Source organism: Heptranchias perlo, unplaced genomic scaffold, assembly GCF_035084215.1.
Source record: "Heptranchias perlo isolate sHepPer1 unplaced genomic scaffold, sHepPer1.hap1 HAP1_SCAFFOLD_1104, whole genome shotgun sequence".
Taxonomy (NCBI): domain Eukaryota; kingdom Metazoa; phylum Chordata; class Chondrichthyes; order Hexanchiformes; family Hexanchidae; genus Heptranchias; species Heptranchias perlo.
Genome location: NW_027138325.1, coordinates 1 through 18,325, shown reverse-complemented (window position 1 = coordinate 18,325; position 18,325 = coordinate 1). Strand labels below are relative to the sequence as shown.

General features: G+C 55.3%; 1 protein-coding gene across 1 annotated transcript; it reads right to left on the bottom strand.

The window, feature by feature from the left end:
- Positions 1-368: 368 nt before the first annotated feature.
- Positions 369-16,401, bottom strand: LOC137307778 (F-actin-monooxygenase MICAL2-like; the record flags this gene model as incomplete). The annotated part of the gene is made up of 3 exons (XM_067976910.1): positions 16,290-16,401; positions 4,113-4,239; positions 369-459 (listed from the first exon to the last, which is right to left on the bottom strand). Coding segments are annotated over exons 1-3 (322 nt in total), but the record flags the coding sequence as incomplete, so codon positions are not given.
- Positions 16,402-18,325: the final 1,924 nt, after the last annotated feature.

Genomic DNA, 18,325 nt, shown 5'->3' with positions numbered 1-18,325 from the left:
GGCGGAGAGGTTGGGAGAGAGGGGCGGAGAGGTTGGGAGAGAGGGGCGGAGAGGTTGGGAGAGAGGGGCGGAGAGGTTGGGAGAGAGAGGCGGAGAGGTTGGGAGAGATGGGCGGAGAGGTTGGGAGAGAGGGGCGGAGAGGTTGGGAGAGATGGGCGGAGAGGTTGGGAGAGAGGGGCGGAGAGGTTGGGAGAGATGGGCGGAGAGGTTTGGAGAGAGAGGCGGAGAGGTTGAGAGAGAGGCCGCCAATGGTGGGACGTAGGACGCGGGGGGGATGGACAAGAGGCCATAGATGGAGAAGCACAGCATTCTTGGAGGGCCGAAGGAGACCAACGAATAGCAACCAGATCTCATAAAACATGACTCACCACGGCGTGAAACTTTGACAGACTTTCGAATGGAGTTTACTTTTTCCAATGGGCAGTTCTTCAGGTCGGTTGTGATGTACAGTTGACGAACCTGACGGGAAGCAAAGGGAATTCGAGGGTTATTCTCTTCAGACTGAAGCTGATTACCTGAGCAAGCTGATTAGTGAGTCACTATGCACGTGCATCGACTCAACTGTGACTGTGCCGCATCAAAAGGCCCAGCACATTCGATCCCTCGCCTGGCCCATGGCGTCAAGGTGTCAGCCGTGTCTCAGTGGGCAGCAATCTCGTCTCTGAGTCAGAAGGTCGTTGATCCTAGTCCCGCTCCAGAGGCTTGAGAATATAATCCAGGCTGACACAGGCAACGACCATCTCCAACAAGAGAGAGTCTAACCACCTCCCCTTGACATTCAACGGCATTACCATCGCCGAATCCCCCACCATCAACATCCTGGGGGTCACCATTGACCGGAAACTTAACTGGACCAGCCATATAAATACTGTGAACAGGTCAGAGGCTGGGTATTCTGCGGCGAGTGACTCACCTCCTGACTCCCCAAAGCCTTTCCACCATCTACAAGGCACAAGTCAGGAGTGTGATGGAATACTCTCCACTTGCCTGGATGAGTGCAGCTCCAGCAACACTGAAGAAGCTCGACACCATCCAGGACAAAGCAGCCCGCTTGATTGGCACCCCATCCACCACCCTAAACATTCACTCCCTTCACCACCGGCGCACCGTGCCCGCAGTGTGTACCATCCACAGGATGCACTGCAGCAACTCGCCAAGGCTTCTTCGACAGCACCTCCCAAACCCGCGACCTCTACCACCTAGAAGGACAAGAGCAGCAGGTACATGGGAACAACACAACCTGCACGTTCCCCTCCGAGTCACACACCATCCCGACTTGGAAATATATCGGCCGTTCCTTCATCGTCGCTGGGTCAAAATCCTGGAACTCCCTTCCCAACAGCACTGTGGGAGAACCGTCACCACACGGACTGCAGCGGTTCAAGAAGGCGGCTCACCACCACCTTCTCAAGGGGCAATTAGGGATGGGCATTAAATGCCGGCCTCGCCAGCGACGCCCACATCCCATGAACGAATAAAAAAGAACTCCCAGTGCGGTACTGAGGGAGTGCTGCACTGTTGGAGTTGCTGTCTTTCGGATGAGATGTTAAACAGAGGCCCCGTCTGCCCTCTCAGGTGGATGTAAAAGATCCCACGGTCACTATTTCAAAGAAGAGCAGGGGGAGTGTCTCCCCGATGACCCGGGCCCAATATTATCCATCAGCCAAAATCACTAAAAACAGGTGACCTGGTCATTTATCACGTCGCTGTTTGTGGGATCTTGCTGTGCGCCAATTGGCTGCCGCGTTTCCTACATTGCAACAGTGACTGCACTTCGAAAGTACCTCATTGGCTGTAAAGCGCTTTGGGACGTTCCTGAGGTTGTGAAAGGCGCTATATAAATGCAAGTACTTTCTTACAAAGGAAATGAAAACTGGGAGAGATGTACAATGGCAGGCTCGTTCATAATCACCCGTTTCACACGACCGTTCGAGGTCAAAGCTACTGCCCTTGAATTTGTGTGGGGCAATGTTTCCGGTACTACTACAAACCGTACTTGAGTCTCCTGGCAAAACTCCCGCATCTCAACCTCCCCCGGTGTGTGAGACTCTCAGTCTCCCCTCCCCCAGTGTGTGAGACTCTCAGTCTCCCCTCCCCCAGTGTGTGAGACTCTCAGTCTCCCCTCCCCCAGTGTGTGAGATTCTCAGTCTCCCCTCCCCCAGTGTGTGAGACTCTCAGTCTCCCCTCCCCCAGTGTGTGAGATTCTCAGTCTCCCCTCCCCCAGTGTGTGAGATTCTCAGTCTGCTCTGCCCCAGTGTGTGAGATTCTCAGTCTCCCCTCCCCCAGTGTGTGAGATTCTCAGTCTCCCCTCCCCCAGTGTGTGAGATTCTCAGTCTCCCCTCCCCCAGTGTGTGAGATTCTCAGTCTCCCCTCCCCCAGCGTGTGAGATTCTCAGTCTCCCCTCCCCCAGCGTGTGAGATTCTCAGTCTCCCCTCCCCCAGTGTGTGAGACTCTCAGTCTCCCCTCCCCCAGTGTGTGAGACTCTCAGTCTCTCCTCCCCCAGTGTGTGAGACTCTCAGTCTCCCCTCCCCCAGTGTGTGAGATTCTCAGTCTCCCCTCCCCCAGTGTGTGAGATTCTCAGTCTGCTCTGCCCCAGTGTGTGAGATTCTCAGTCTGCTCTGCCCCAGTGTGTGAGATTCTCAGTCTCCCCTCCCCCAGTGTGTGAGATTCTCAGTCTGCTCTGCCCCAGCGTGTGAGATTCTCAGCCTCCCCTCCCCCAGTGTGTGAGATTCTCAGTCTCCCCTCCCCCAGTGTGTGAGATTCTCAGTCTGCTCTGCCCCAGTGTGTGAGATTCTCAGTCTGCTCTGCCCCAGCGTGTGAGATTCTCAGCCTCCCCTCCCCCAGTGTGTGAGATTCTCAGTCTCCCCTCCCCCAGTGTGTGAGATTCTCAGTCTCCCCTCCCCCAGTGTGTGAGATTCTCAGTCTCCCCTCCCCCAGTGTGTGAGATTCTCAGTCTGCTCTGCCCCAGCGTGTGAGATTCTCAGCCTCCCCTCCCCCAGTGTGTGAGATTCTCAGTCTCCCCTCCCCCAGTGTGTGAGATTCTCAGTCTCCCCTCTCCCAGTGTGTGAGACTCTCAGTCTCCCCTCCCCCAGTGTGTGAGATTCTCAGTCTCCCCTCCCCCAGTGTGTGAGATTCTCAGTCTGCTCTGCCCCAGTGTGTGAGATTCTCAGTCTGCTCTGCCCCAGTGTGTGAGATTCTCAGTCTGCTCTGCCCCAGTGTGTGAGATTCTCAGTCTCCCCTCCCCAGTGTGTGAGATTCTCAGTCTCCCCTCCCCCAGTGTGTGAGATTCTCAGTCTGCTCTGCCCCAGTGTGTGAGATTCTCAGTCTGCTCTGCCCCAGCGTGTGAGATTCTCAGTCTCCCCTCCCCCAGTGTGTGAGATTCTCAGCCTCCCCTCCCCCAGTGTGTGAGATTCTCAGTCTCCCCTCCCCCAGTGTGTGAGATTCTCAGTCTCCCCTCCCCCAGTGTGTGAGATTCTCAGTCTGCTCTGCCCCAGTGTGTGAGATTCTCAGTCTGCTCTGCCCCAGTGTGTGAGATTCTCAGTCTCCCCTCCCCCAGTGTGTGAGATTCTCAGTCTGCTCTGCCCCAGCGTGTGAGATTCTCAGCCTCCCCTCCCCCAGTGTGTGAGATTCTCAGTCTCCCCTCCCCCAGTGTGTGAGATTCTCAGTCTGCTCTGCCCCAGTGTGTGAGATTCTCAGTCTGCTCTGCCCCAGTGTGTGAGATTCTCAGCCTCCGCTCCCCCAGTGTGTGAGATTCTCAGTCTCCCCTCCCCCAGTGTGTGAGATTCTCAGTCTCCCCTCCCCCAGTGTGTGAGATTCTCAGTCTCCCCTCTCCCAGTGTGTGAGATTCTCAGTCTGCTCTGCCCCAGTGTGTGAGATTCTCAGTCTGCTCTGCCCGAGCGCCGCTAAATACCAGCAACAAATTCTTGTCACAGCAACTTTCACTGCCTAATGTGGCAGTCGAAACCAAACCGCAGTGCGACGGGAATTAATTCATCCCTGTTCGCACGTACCAGTCTAACGACTGTTGCTTTAACTGGAAACCATCGACTGGGGGGATTCTCTATTCTCTCGACGCACTGTGTCTCTCGATCTGTCACGATGGTCTTTCTTACCTGGTGAGGCTGGACACAGTTCGAGTTCAGGTTGGGGTATCGTGTTCCTGGGTCTATCGTGTACTGGTCAAAGTTCTTGTTGATGTTTTCCGGTGTGGTTTGAGGTAATAGTCGATAAATACTTTCTCTGGAAACAGAGGAAAATCAATCAAATTTAATAATTCTGCACTTCCCATCATTGAAAGACTTGCGTTTATGTGATTCCTGTCATGACCACAGAACCTCCCAAAACGCTTTGCAGCCAATTAATTACTTTTGAAGTGTGGTCAATGTAGGAAACGCGGCAGACAATTTGCGCACAGCAAGATCCCACAAGCAGCAGGGAGATAAATGATCAGATGGGTTGTTGGTTGAGGGCTAAATATTGGCCCAGGACACCAGGGAGGACCCCCCCTGCCCTTCCACAAGTCGTGGCCGTGGGATCTTTTACACCCACCCGAGAGGGCAGACGGGGCCTCGGTTTGACGTCTCATCGAAAAACGGCATCTCCGACAGTGCAGCGCTCCCTCGGTACTGCACTGGGAGTGTCGGCCTGGACGACGCGCTCAAGACTCTGGAGTGGGACTCGAACCCACTATAATCAGGTTTGTTGGCAGAACCAAAGCTGCAGACAATCAAGGAATGAAGATCGAAGTGAGCAGGGATGAGGAAGAGGAGCATTAGTTGGGATGGATGTTTTCCCAATCGCAGAGCCTCAGATGACACCGCGCTGGGAGCGGGAGAGATATTGACCCATGTATCTCTCTTCGAATCCATTCACTGATCATCTCACTGAGGGGCAGCTGAATATCTTTCTGCTCAGGGCTGGTACCAAACGTGGTGGGACCTCACGGAGAATGGGCAGCAAACTGAAAACTTCAATGCGTCCTGCAGCATGGAGGCTTTCTAAAATGTTGGACCAGAGTTTGCTGGAGTGAGGCATCTCCTGACCAGCCCCATTGGTTAGACATTTCTCCAGCACCCTTCAGCTTTAGATTTTCTTGCGCTGTAAATTTGCTGGAAGTGCGAGCTGATAAAGGGGGGTCGTCGAGGACCATGGGGAGCATCTGGGACCTGAACCAGTGAGATCTGAGGATTGAGAAAGAGACAGAGGAACGACAGAGAAGGAAACAGGGTGAATTCGAGTCAAATCAGGCACAGAAAGAGAGGGAAAGAAAGACTGGATTAAGAGAGAGAGAGAGAGAAAAAAAGAGACAGAAAGGAAAAGAAAAAAAAATTAATATTTCTTCAACAATTTGACAAATATAAGATTCATAATACAGTAGAGAAAGTTCAGAGAAGATCTAAAAAAGGGAATAAGAGGAGCAAAGAGAGGGTATGAGAATAGATTAGCGGCTGATCGTCTAACTCAGTGTCCTGTTCCCGCTTTTTCCCCATATCCCTTGATCCCTTTAGCATTAAGAAATATATCTATCTCCTTCTTGAATACATCTAATGACTTGGCCTCCACTGCCTTCTGTGGTAGAGAATTCCACAGGTTCACCACCCTCTGAGTGAAGAAATTTCTCCTCATCTCGGTTCGAAATGGCATACCCCGTATCCTGAGACTGTGACCCCTGGTTCTGGACTCCCCAGCCATCGGGAACATCCTCCCTGCATCTGGTCTGTCCAGTCCTGTTAGAATTTTATATGTTTCGATGAGATCACCTCTCATTCTTCTAAACTCTGGTGAATATAGGCCTAGTCGACCCAATCTCTCCTCATACGTCAGTCCTGCCATCCCAGGAATCAGTCTGGTAAACCTTCGTTGCACTCCCTCCATGGCAAGGACATCCTTCCTCAGATAAGGAGACCAAAACTGCACACAATACTCCAGATGTGGTCTCACCAAGGCCCTGTATAACTGCAGTAAGACATCCCTGTTCCTGTATTCAAATCCTCTTGCAACGAAGGCCAACATACCATTCGCCTTCCTAACTGCTTGCTGCACCTGAATGCTCGCTTTCAGCGACTGGTGTACAAGGACACCCAGGTCTCGTTGCACCTCCCCATTTCCCAATCTATCACCATTCAGATAATAATCTGCCTTTCTGTTTTTACAACCAAAGTGGATAACCTCACATTTATCCACGTTATACTGCACCTGCCATGTTCTTGCCCACTCACCCAACTTGTCTAAACACACACAAATCTTTGAAGGTAGCAGGACAAGTTGAGAAGGCTGTTAAAAAAGCATATGGGATTATGGAGTGCAAAAGCAAGGAAGTTGTGCTAAACCTTTATAAATCACTGGTTAGGCCTCAGCTGGAGTATTGTGTCCAATTCTGGGCACTGCACTTCAGGAAGGACGTCAAGGCCTTAGAGAGGGAGCAGAGGAGATTTACCAGAATGGTACCAGGGATGAGGGACTTCAGTTATGCGGAGAGACTGGAGAAGCTGGGATTGTTCTCCTTAGAACAGAGAAGGTTAAGGGGAGATTTGATAGAGGTGTTCAAAATCATGACCCAGTTTTGACAGAGTAAATAAGGAGAAACTGTTTCCAGTGGCAGGAGGGTCGGTGACCAGAGGGCACAGATTTAAGGTAATTGGCAAAAGAGCCAGAGGGGGAGATGAGGAAAGGTTTTTTACGCAGCGAGTTGCGATGATCTGGAACGCGCTGCCTGAAAGGGCGGTGGAAGCAGATTCAATAATAACTTTCAAAAGGGGAATTGGAGAAATACTTGAAAGGGAAAAATTTACAGGGATATGGGGAAAGAGCAGAGGGAGTGGGACTGATTGGATAGATCTTTGAAAAGAGCCGGCACAGGCACGATGGGCCGAATGGCCTCCTTCTGTGCTCAACCTACTGCGATGCGATGAATTCACCACCTGCATGAACGAGAGTCCAGGTTTAAATTGTTCCCTTAACGGGCCAGAGGGAATGCTTGACAATTATCACAGCGCTAAAAAGGTATTTACGCTGTTAATTACCAGACGTAATTTTCTGCGACGAGTTTAATGGGCAAATCCAGCAAGTTCTCACGAATGACGGGGCGGTGGAGGGCGAGCTGCCGTTTGTGCGAAGCAAACGGAGCAGAGGCGTAAACCGACCAGCGAATTCCGGAGATTCACAACTCGTGGCGGATCTCCTCGTCCCCTGGGTTTGCCGGCCGATTTGCTCGTCAATAACAGCGTGCGTTGTGAACACACTGTTGGTTTTTTTTTTCCAGCGACCTCCGGCTTATTGTGTCACCTCCCGCCACGAAACCGATTTCATCCGAGAGGCACAGAACCCAACTTTGAACGTTCCTGCACAGCACCGGCCGAGCTCGCTGGGAGCAGCCTCGCCTCAGAGGTTAAAGGCCGTGGGTTCAGGGTCGGAGATAATAGTCGAGGCTGACACTCCGAGGGAGGGCGAGGGAGGGCGGCACTGCCACGGGTGAGGCTTTAAATTCCGTTTGCCTGTACGGAAAAGATCCCGGGGCATGATTTGAGAGGCAGGATTGTCCTCCCAGTGTTGGAGAATCTTCATTATTCCTCATATTGGAGCAGAAAAATGGACAACAGAAGTTGGCAAACCCGACATTACAATAATGACCACACTTCTGAGAAAAGGTACTTCATTGGGGACATCCTGAGGATGTGAAAGGTGGTAGATATTCAAGTCTCTTCTTTCTCCCACTCCCTCCACCTCTCTCCCTCCCTCTCCCCACCCCCCCTCGCCCATCCCTCTCTCTCCCCCCCTCGCCCATCCCTCTCTCTCCCCCACTCGCCCATCCCTCTCTCTCCCCCCCTCCCTCCCTCTCTCCCCCCCCTCGCCCATCCCTCTCTCTCCCCCTCTCGCCCATCCCTCTCTCTCCCCCCTTTGCCCATCCCTCTCTCTCCCCCACTCGCCCATCCCTCTCCCTCCCTCTCTCTTCCCCCCCCCATCTCTCCCTCCCTCTCTCTTCCCCCCACTCCCCATCTCTCCCTCCCTCTCTCTTCCCCCTCCCCCATCTCTCCCTCCCCTTCTCTTCCCCCACTCCCCATCTCTCCCTCCCCTTCTCTTCCCCCACTCCCCATCTCTCCCTCCCTCTCCCTTCCCCCCTCCCCCATCTCTCCCTCCCCTTCTCTTCCCCCCACTCCCCATCTCTCCCTCCCCTTCTCTTCCCCCCACTCCCCATCTCTCCCTCCCTCTCTCTTCCCCCCACTCTCCCTCCCTCTCTCTTCCCCCCTCCCCCATCTCTCCCTCCCTCTCTCTCCCTCCCCCCTTACTCCCCATCTCTCCCTCCCCCCTCACTCCCCATCTCTCCCTCCCCCCCTCACTCCACATCTCTCCCTCCCCCCCTCACTCCCCATCTCTCCCTCCCCCCCTCACTCCCCATCTCTCCCTCCCCCCCTCACTCCCCATCTCTCCCTCCCCCCTCACTCCCCATCTCTCCCTCCCCCCTCACTCCCCATCTCTCCCTCCCCCCTCACTCCCCATCTCTCCCTCCCCCCCTCACTCCCCATCTCTCCCTCCCCCCCTCACTCCCCATCTCTCCCTCCCCCCCTCACTCCCCATCTCTCCCTCCCCCCTCACTCCCCATCTCTCCCTCCCCCCCTCGCCCCTTACTCCCCATCTCTCCCTCCCCCCCTCACTCTCCATCTCTCCCTCCCCCCTCTTCCCACTTCTCCCCATCTCTCCCTCCCCCCTCACTCCCCATCTCTCCCTCCCCCCCTCACTCCCCATCTCTCCCTCCCCCCCTCTTCCCACTTCTCCCCATCTCTCCCTCCCCCCTCTTCCCTCTTCTCCCCATCTCTCCCTCCCCCCTTACTCCCCATCTCTCCCTCCCCCCTCTTCCCACTTCTCCCCATCTCTCCCCCCCCCTTACTCCCCATCTCTCCCTCCCCCCCTCACTCCCCATCTCTCCCTCCCCCCCGCACTCCCCATCTCTCCCTCCCCCACTCACTCCCCATCTCTCCCTCCCCCCCTCACTCCCCATCTCTCCCTCCCCCCCTCACTCCCCATCTCTCCCTCCCCCCTCACTCCCCATCTCTCCCTCCCCCCCCTCACTCCCCATCTCTCCCTCCCTCTCTCTTCCTCCCTCCCTCTCGCTCCCTCCCCCCTTACTCCCCATCTCTCTCTCCCTCCCCCCCTCACTCCCCATCTCTCCCTCCCCCCCTCACTCCCCATCTCTCCCTCCCCCCCTTACTCCCCATCTCTCCCTCCCCCCCTCACTCCCCATCTCTCCCTCCCCCCCTCACTCCCCATCTCTCCCTCCCCCCCTCACTCCACATCTCTCCCTCCCCCCCTCACTCCCCATCTCTCCCACCCCCCCTCACTCCCCATCTCTCCCTCCCCCCCTCACTCCCCATCTCTCCCTCCCCCCTCACTCCCCATCTCTCCCTCCCCCCTCACTCCCCATCTCTCCTCCCCCCCTCACTCCCCATCTCTCCCTCCCCCCCTCACTCCCCATCTCTCCCTCCCCCCTCACTACCCATCTCTCCCTCCCCCCTCACTCCCCATCTCTCCCTCCCCCCTCACTCCCCATCTCTCCCTCCCCCCCTCGCCCCTTACTCCCCATCTCTCCCTCCCCCTCACTCTCCATCTCTCCCTCCCCCCTCTACCCACTTCTCCCCAACTCTCCCTCCCCCCTCACTCCCCATCTCTCCCTCCCCCCCTCACTCCCCATCTCTCCCTCCCCCCCTCTTCCCACTTCTCCCCATCTCTCCCTCCCCCCTCTTCCCTCTTCTCCCCATCTCTCCCTCCCCCCTTACTCCCCATCTCTCCCTCCCCCCTCTTCCCACTTCTCCCCATCTCTCCCTCCCCCCTCACTCCCCATCTCTCCCTCCCCCACTCACTCCCCATCTCTCCCTCCCCCCCTCACTCCCCATCTCTCCCTCCCCCCTCACTCCCCATCTCTCCCTCCCCCCTCTTCCCACTTCTCCCCATCTCTCCCTCCCCCCTCACTCCCCATCTCTCCCTCCCCCCCTCACTCCCCATCTCTCCCTCCCCCCCTCACTCCCCATCTCTCCCTCCCCCCTCACTCCCCATCTCTCCCTCCCCCACTCACTCCCCATCTCTCCCTCCCCCCTCACTCCCCATCTCTCCCTCCCCCCCTCACTCCCCATCTCTCCCTCCCCCCTCACTCCCCATCTCTCCCTCCCCCCCTTACTCCCCATCTCTCCCTCCCCCCCTCACTCCCCATCTCTCCCTCCCCCCTCTTCCCACTTCTCCCCATCTCTCCCTCCCCCCTCACTCCCCATCTCTCCCTCCCCCACTCACTCCCCATCTCTCCCTCCCCCCCTCACTCCCCATCTCTCCCTCCCCCCCTCACTCCCCATCTCTCCCTCCCCCCTCACTCCCCATCTCTCCCTCCCCCCCTCACTCCCCATCACTCCCTCCCCCCCTCACTCCCCATCTCTCCCTCCCCCCTCACTCCCCATGTCTCCCTCCCCCCCTCACTCCCCATCTCTCCCTCCCCCCCTCACTCCCCATCTCTCCCTCCCCCCCTCACTCCCCATCTCTCCCCATCTCTCCCTCCCCCCCTCACTCCCCATCTCTCCCTCCCCCCTCTTCCCACTTCTCCCCATCTCTCCCTCCCCCCCTCACTCCCCATCTCTCCACCCCCCTCACTCCCCATCTCTCCCTCCCCCCTCACTCCCCATCTCTCCCTCCCCCCCTCACTCCCCATCTCTCCCTCCCCCCCTCACTCCCCATCTCTCCCTCCCCCCCTCACTCCCCATCTCTCCCTCCCCCCCTCACTCCCCATCTCTCCCTCCCCCCCTCACTCCCCATCTCTCCCTCCCCCCCTCACTCCCCATCTCTCCCTCCCCCCCTCACTCCCCATCTCTCCCTCCCCCCTCTTCCCACTTTTCCCCATCTCTCCCTCCCCCCTTACTCCCCATCTCTCCCTCCCCCCCTCACTCCCCATCTCTCCCTCCCCCCCTCACTCCCCATCTCTCCCTCCCCCCTCACTCCCCATCTCTCCCTCCCCCCCTCTTCCCACTTCTCCCCATCTCTCCCTCCCCCCTTACTCCCCATCTCTCCCTCCCCCCCCCCCTCACTCCCCATCTCTCCCTCCCCCCCTCACTCCCCATCTCTCCCTCCCCCCCTCACTCCCCATCTCTCCCTCCCCCCCTCACTCCCCATCTCTCCCTCCCCCCCTCACTCCCCATCTCTCCCTCCCCCCCTCACTCCCCATCTCTCCCTCCCCCCCTCACTCCCCATCTCTCCCTCCCCCCCTCACTCCCCATCTCTCCCTCCCCCCCTCACTCCCCATCTCTCCCTCCCCCCCTCACTCCCCATCTCTCCCTCCCCCCCTCACTCCCCATCTCTCCCTCCCCCCCTCACTCCCCATCTCTCCCTCCCCCCCTCACTCCCCATCTCTCCCTCCCCCCCTCACTCCCCATCTCTCCCTCCCCCCCTCTTCCCACTTCTCCCCATCTCTCCCTCCCCCCCTCACTCCCCATCTCTCCACCCCCCTCACTCCCCATCTCTCTCTCCCCCCTCACTCCCCATCTCTCCCTCCCCCCCTCACTCCCCATCTCTCCCTCCCCCCCTCACTCCCCATCTCTCCCTCCCCCCCTCTTCCCACTTCTCCCCATCTCTCCCTCCCCCCTTACTCCCCATCTCTCCCTCCCCCTCTCACTCCCCATCTCTCCCTCCCCCCCTCACTCCCCATCTCGCCCTCCCCCCCTCTTCCCACTTCTCCCCATCTCTCCCTCCCCCCCTCACTCCCCATCTCTCCACCCCCCTCACTCCCCATCTCTCCCTCCCCCCCTCACTCCCCATCTCTCCCTCCCCCCCCTCACTCCCCATCTCTCCCTCCCCCCTCACTCCCCATCTCTCCCTCCCCCCCTCACTCCCCATCTCTCCCTCCCCCCCTCACTCCCCATCTCTCCCTCCCCCCCTCACTCCCCATCTCTCCCTCCCCCCCTCACTCCCCATCTCTCCCTCCCCCCTCTTCCCACTTCTCCCCATCTCTCCCTCCCCCCTTACTCCCCATCTCTCCCTCCCCCTCACTCCCCATCTCTCCCTCCCCCCCTCTTCCCACTTCTCCCCATCTCTCCCTCCCCCCTTACTCCCCATCTCTCCCTCCCCCCCTCTTCCCACTTCTCCCCATCTCTCCCTCCCCCCTTACTCCCCATCTCTCCCTCCCCCCCCTCACTCCCCATCTCTCCCTCCCCCCCTCACTCCCCATCTCTCCCTCCCCCCTCACTCCCCATCTCTCCCTCCCCCCCTCTTCCCACTTCTCCCCATCTCTCCCTCCCCCCTTACTCCCCATCTCTCCCTCCCCCCCTCACTCCCCATCTCTCCCTCCCCCCCTCACTCCCCATCTCTCCCTCCCCCCCCTCACTCCCCATCTCTCCCTCCCCCCTCACTCCCCATCTCTCCCTCCCCCCCCTCACTCCCCATCTCTCCCTCCCCCCCCTCACTCCCCATCTCTCCCTCCCCCCCTCTTCCCACTTCTCCCCATCTCTCCCCCCCCCTCCCTCCCTCCTCTCTCTCAACTTTCGGACTTGGCCCACAGTGCAGCAATATTTTGGGGGCGAGACGGAAGATCAGAACGAGAGAAATAACGGGAGAAACATGATGTAGTCCTTTGAAAATCCTCCTGGATTAGTGGGAAGGCAGCTGATTGAAGACAATGGGAGATTTCACTCCGAAACCTATCACAGCTTTTGCTAAAAAACATTCTTGCCGTATCCGTAATCCAAATAAATCCGTTGAAACATTTCCACTCAGCAGATCACAAACTCACTTCCTGGAAACTGTCCAAAGAACACAATTGGGTTCTCACAACAGTGTGTTAATGGTGTGTTCTGCCTGTTTTCATTCTGTTGTGGGTCAGCAGCACTATTGGACCCCCCCCCGCAGCGTCCTGGCTCGAACCGTCCCATCCCCACCCAAAGGGCCCTCGGTCACAGCTTCGTCCCTTGCATTCTCAGCTCGGACCTCGTACCCCAGGTTCGGGAAACTTTCTGAGCGGTTTGTGCGCTATGCGACCAAACGAGTGCCGGTCAGCGACGACAGCAATCTGACACCAGCGTACGCACAGGAGCAGGAGGAGGCCGTTCGGCCCCTCGAGCCTGTCCCGCCATCCAGTTGGATCATGGCCGGTCTGCACCTCGACCCCATTTCCCCGCCTCTGCTCCATATCCCTTCGACACCCAGCAAAAAGATCTGTCGCTCTCAGTCCAGAAAGCTCCAAGTGACCCCCAGCATTCCACAGGTTTTTTTGGGAATCATAGAATCGTTCAGCATCGAAGTTGGCCATTCGACCCATCGTGCCTGTGCTGGCTCATTAAAAGAACGATCCAATCAATCCCACTCCAATTCACCCAATTCCCCTTTTGAAAGTCACTATTGAATCTGCTTCCACCGCCCTTTCAGGCAGCGCGTTCCAGATCGTCACAACTCGCTGCGTAAAAAAAATTTCTCCTCATCTCCCCCTCTGCTTCTTTTGCCAATTATCTCAAATCTGCGTCCTCTGGTTACCGACCCCCCTGTTTCTCCCCATAGACTCTATCAAAACCCCTCATGATCTTGAAGACCTCTATCAAATCTTTCCCCTTAGCCTTCTCTGCTCCGAGGAGAACAATCCCAGCTCCTCCCGTCTCTCCACATAACTGAAGTCCCTCATCCCTGGTCCCGTTCGAGTAAATCACCCTGGATTCTGGGTCCTCTCACCAGAGGAAATAGCTTTGCTTTATCGACCCCCTCGAATAGCTTTATTTGGACGATGTCCCTCACCTGTTTGATCACTTTGCGTTGAATGGGTCAACGCCTCTGCTGGGACATTGGACTGAGGGCTGGCATACATCAGTGGGTTAAGCATCCATCCAGTAATAATGCCAACAGAAAATTCTAGGCCATTGTGGTACAACTGGATAGGGTAATACAGTGGTCATGGGTTCAAACTCCACCAGAGCAAACTGTGAAAATTAATTCGTAGAATCTGCTGGTACCAGAGGCAGATGATCAAAGCAGTCGGACTTTCATAAATTACATAGAATTTGCAGCACAGAAGCAGGATATTCGGCCTGACAGACCTCCTCCCTCTCGACTTCATCTCACCCGATCAGGATACCCTTCTATTCCTTTCTCCCTCATGTACTGTGAGCAGTTCTGGTCTCCATATTATAAAAGAACGATACAGAGGCATTGGAGAAGGTGCAAAAAAAAGATTTACAAGGATGATACCAGAACTGAGAGGTTCTATCCATCAGGAAAGACTGAACAGGCTGGAGCTTTTTTCTCTAGAAAAAAGACTGAGGGGTGACCTGAGAGAGGCCTTTAAGATAATGAAAGGAACGTAGGAACAGGAGCAGGCCATTCAGCCCCTCGTGCCTGCTCCGCCATTTGATAAGATCATGGCTGATCTGTGATCTAACTCCATATACCTGCCTTTGGCCCATATCCCTTAATACCTTTGGTTGCCAAAAAGCTATCTATCTCAGATTTAAATTTAGCAATTGAGCTCGTATCAATTGCCGTTTGCGGAAGAGAGTTCCAAACTTCTACCACCCTTTGTGCGTAGAAATGTTTTCTAATCTCGCTCCTGAAAGGTCTGGCTCTAATTTTTAGACTGTGCCCCCTGCTCCTAGAATCCCCAACCAGCGGAAATAGTTTCTCTCTATCCACCCTATCCGTTCCCCTTAATATCGTATAAACTTCGATCAGATCACCCCTTAACCTTCGAAACTCCAGAGAATACAACCCCAATTTGTGTAATCTCTCCTCGTAGCTTAACCCCTGAAGTCCGGGTATCATTCTAGTAAACCTACGCTGCACTCCCTCCAAGGCCAATATGTCCTTCCGAAGGTGCGGTGCCCAGAACTGCTCACAGTACTCCAGGTGCGGTCTAACCAGGGTTTTGTATAGCTAAAGGGTTTGATAGGGTAGACGTGGAGAAGATGTTTCCTCTTGTGGGGGAGACCAGAACTCGGGGCCATAAATATAAGATCGTCAGTAATAAATCCAATAGGGAATTCAGGAGAAACTTCTTTCCCCAGAGAGTGGTGAGAATGTGGAACTCGCTCCCACAAGGAGTAGTTGAGGTGAATTGTGTTGATGCATTTAAGGGGAAGCTGGATAAACACATGAGGGAGAAAGGAATAGAAGGATATGCTGATAGGGTGAGATGAAGTCGGGAGGGAGGAGGCTCGTGTGGAGCACAAACACCGGCACAGACCAGTTGGGCCGAATGGCCTGTTTCCGTGCTGTAAAATCTATGTAATCCCATGTTTATTCTTGTGGTCTGAGTCCACTGTGTGTCCCGTCACAGAGTGAGTGGTCTCTCGGTGGCAACAGAATGTTTAGAATAATAATCCCTGTAAGTGGCTTTGCGGTGTCATTGCCAACTGGAAAACCAAAGCGGGGGGAAAAAAATACTGCAAACCAACACCAAACATAGCCTGGTATTTCTTTTTGTTATTCTGTGCTGTCGTGATGATGGAATTTGGACAGACTCTTCGTGTTCAGACTCAGGGCATGAAATCATTTCCAGGGTTTGGGCTGAAGGGAACCGAGCTCTTCCACGTTGACCGTTTTAAGGATTTTTGTCGTTGTTCCTTTTGTTCTTCGGCGGCGGGGGGGCGGTGGGGGGTGGGGTGAAGGCCCCAGTGTTATTGGATGGCTCGCTGGGTCACTTCAGAGGGCATTCAGAGTCAACCCTGTGGTGTGGGACTGCAGGAGGACGGCAGGTTTCCTTCCCTGGGGTGGGGGGCGCATTAGTGAGCCAGTTGGGTTTTTAAGGGGAAGCTAGATACAGAATTTCATAGAATTTACAGCACAGAAACAGGCCATTCGGCCCAACTGGTCCATGCTGGTGTTTATGCTCCACACGAGCCTCCTCCCTCCCTATCATCTCACCCGATCAGCATATCCTTCTATTCCTTTCTCCCTCATGTGTTTATCCAGCTTCCCCTTAAATGCATCGATACTCTTCGCCTCAACTACTCCTTGTGGGAGCGAGTTCCACATTCTCACCACTCCCTTGGGTAAAGAGGTTTCTCCTGAATTCCCAATTGGATTTATTAGTGACTATCTTATATTTATGGTCCCCGAGTTCTGGTCTCCCCCCACAAATGGAAACATCTTCTCTGCATCTACCCTGTCGAACCCCATCATCATTTTGTAGATCTCTACCAGGTCGCCCCTCAGCCTTCTTTTTTTTTCTCGAGAAACGAGCCCCGGTCTGGTCAGTCTGCAGCAAAAAGTTTGAAAGCTCCTCAACAAATCACTGCACAAGCACACGCACACGCGCACACTGTAATAGCCCCTTCCCTCACCTCTCCGCCAAGATCTCCAGAGATGGCATGTTCTCTGTCCACCTCTTCACCATCCACGCCGTGTCTAACGCGGCCAGGAATCCTCGGGCACAGCCAGTTCCCATCGGCCAAAACGGCTGCGATTTGTTCAAAAGAGCACAGGAGGAGAAAAGTTAGCCCGCAAAACGAAAAGGGACAGACAATCAGCGCCATTAAACGCGGAGGCACCGGGTACGAGCGACTACAGCGTTCGTTATCGTCCGGGCGTCTCGGGGCAACTTTGACGGCGAGAGATACGGGGCGGCAAGTGGACGCTCTCCTATTCTCTCCCGTCGGCGTCGACCGACTGACGATGAACGAGTTAAGTGCGGCCCGACAATAAGGCTGAGTGGGCAGTCTCACCCCAAACGCTCGTTAATTAACGAGCGTCAGTGGGCATCACTCTTTGCCTCCGAGTCAGAAGGCCGTGAGTTCAAGTCTCACTCCGGGGGGACTTGAGTGCAAAAAAAAAATCCAGGCTGACGCTCTCAATGCCAGTACTGAGGGAGTGCCGCACTGTCGGAGGTGCCGTCTTTCGGATGAGACGTTAAACCGAGGCGGACGTAAAAGATCCCACAGTACCGTTTCAAAGAAGAGCACGGGAGTTCTCCCCGGTGTCCTGGGGCCAAGGACTTATCCCTCAACCAACATCACTGGTCATTATCACGTTGCTGTTTGTGGGATCTTGCTGTGCACAAATTGGCCGCCATGTTTCCTACATTACAACAGTGAGTAAACTTCAAAAGTGCTTCATTGGCTGTAAAGCGCTTTGGGACATCCTGAGGTCATGAAAGATGCTGTACAAATACAAGACTTACTTTCTTTTTTGATTGAGGGAGGAATCTCCAAGCTTTTGGTCTTAAACGGCCTAAGAGTCCACCATTAAGCACCAGGACCAGCTGCTAACTTAAAATCCATGTCCCCATTACATTTTTTTTTAAAAAAAGTTGTTCTTTAGATGTGGGTGTCACTTGTAAGGCAGCATTTACTCCCTCCACCTCAGTTATCTTGAAATGGCACTGGGCCTTCTCTTGAAATGGCCGTTGTTTTTATAACTAATGGGTTTTCTTGGTCACTTCAGAGGGAATCACGACTGAATCATGTAGCGTGGGGCTGGAGTCACATGTAGGCCAGGCTGGCTAGCGATGGAAAGCTCCACTCCCTGACTGACACGAGTGAATAAATTGGGGTTTTAATTGACAATTTGGTGGGTTTCATTCTTCATTTTTCCAGTGCCTGCACTCCAATTTTGCTAAATTCAATTTAACACCTCTCCATTATTAGCTCACAACCTCTGGCTTGCTAGTCCAGCACTTGCAGTGTGTGCGGTGAAGGTTCTCCCACAGTGCTGTTAGGAAGGGAGTGCCAGGATTTTGACCCAGCGACGATGAAGGAACGGCGATATATTTCCAAGTCGGGATGGTGTGTGACCTGGAGGGGAACGTGCAGGTGGTGTTGTTCCCATGTGCCTGCTGCCCTTGTCCTTCTAGGTGGTAGAGGTCGCGGGTTTGGGAGGTGCTGTCGAAGAAGCCTTGGCGAGTTGCTGCAGTGCATCCTGTGGATGGTACACACTGCAGCCACAGTGCGCCAGTGGTGAAGGGAGTGAATGTTTAGGGTGGTGGATGGGGTGCCAATCAAGCGGGCTGCTTTGTCCTGGATGGTGTCGAGCTTCTTGAGTGTTGTTGGAGCTGCACTCATCCAGGCAAGTGGAGAGTATTCCATCACACTCCTGACTTGTGCCTTGTAGATGGTAGAAAGGCTTTGGGGAGTCAGGAGGTGAGTCACTCGCCGCAGAATACCCAGCCTCTGACCTGCTCTCGTAGCCACAGTATTTATATGGCTGGTCCAGTTAAGTTTCTGGTCAATGGTGACCCCCAGGATGTTGATGGTGGGGGATTCGGCGATGGTAACGCCGTTGAATGTCAAGGGGAGGTGGTTAGACTCTCTCTTGTTGGAGATGGTCATTGCCTGGCACTTGTCTGGCGCGAATGTTACTTGCCACTGATGAGCCCAAGCCT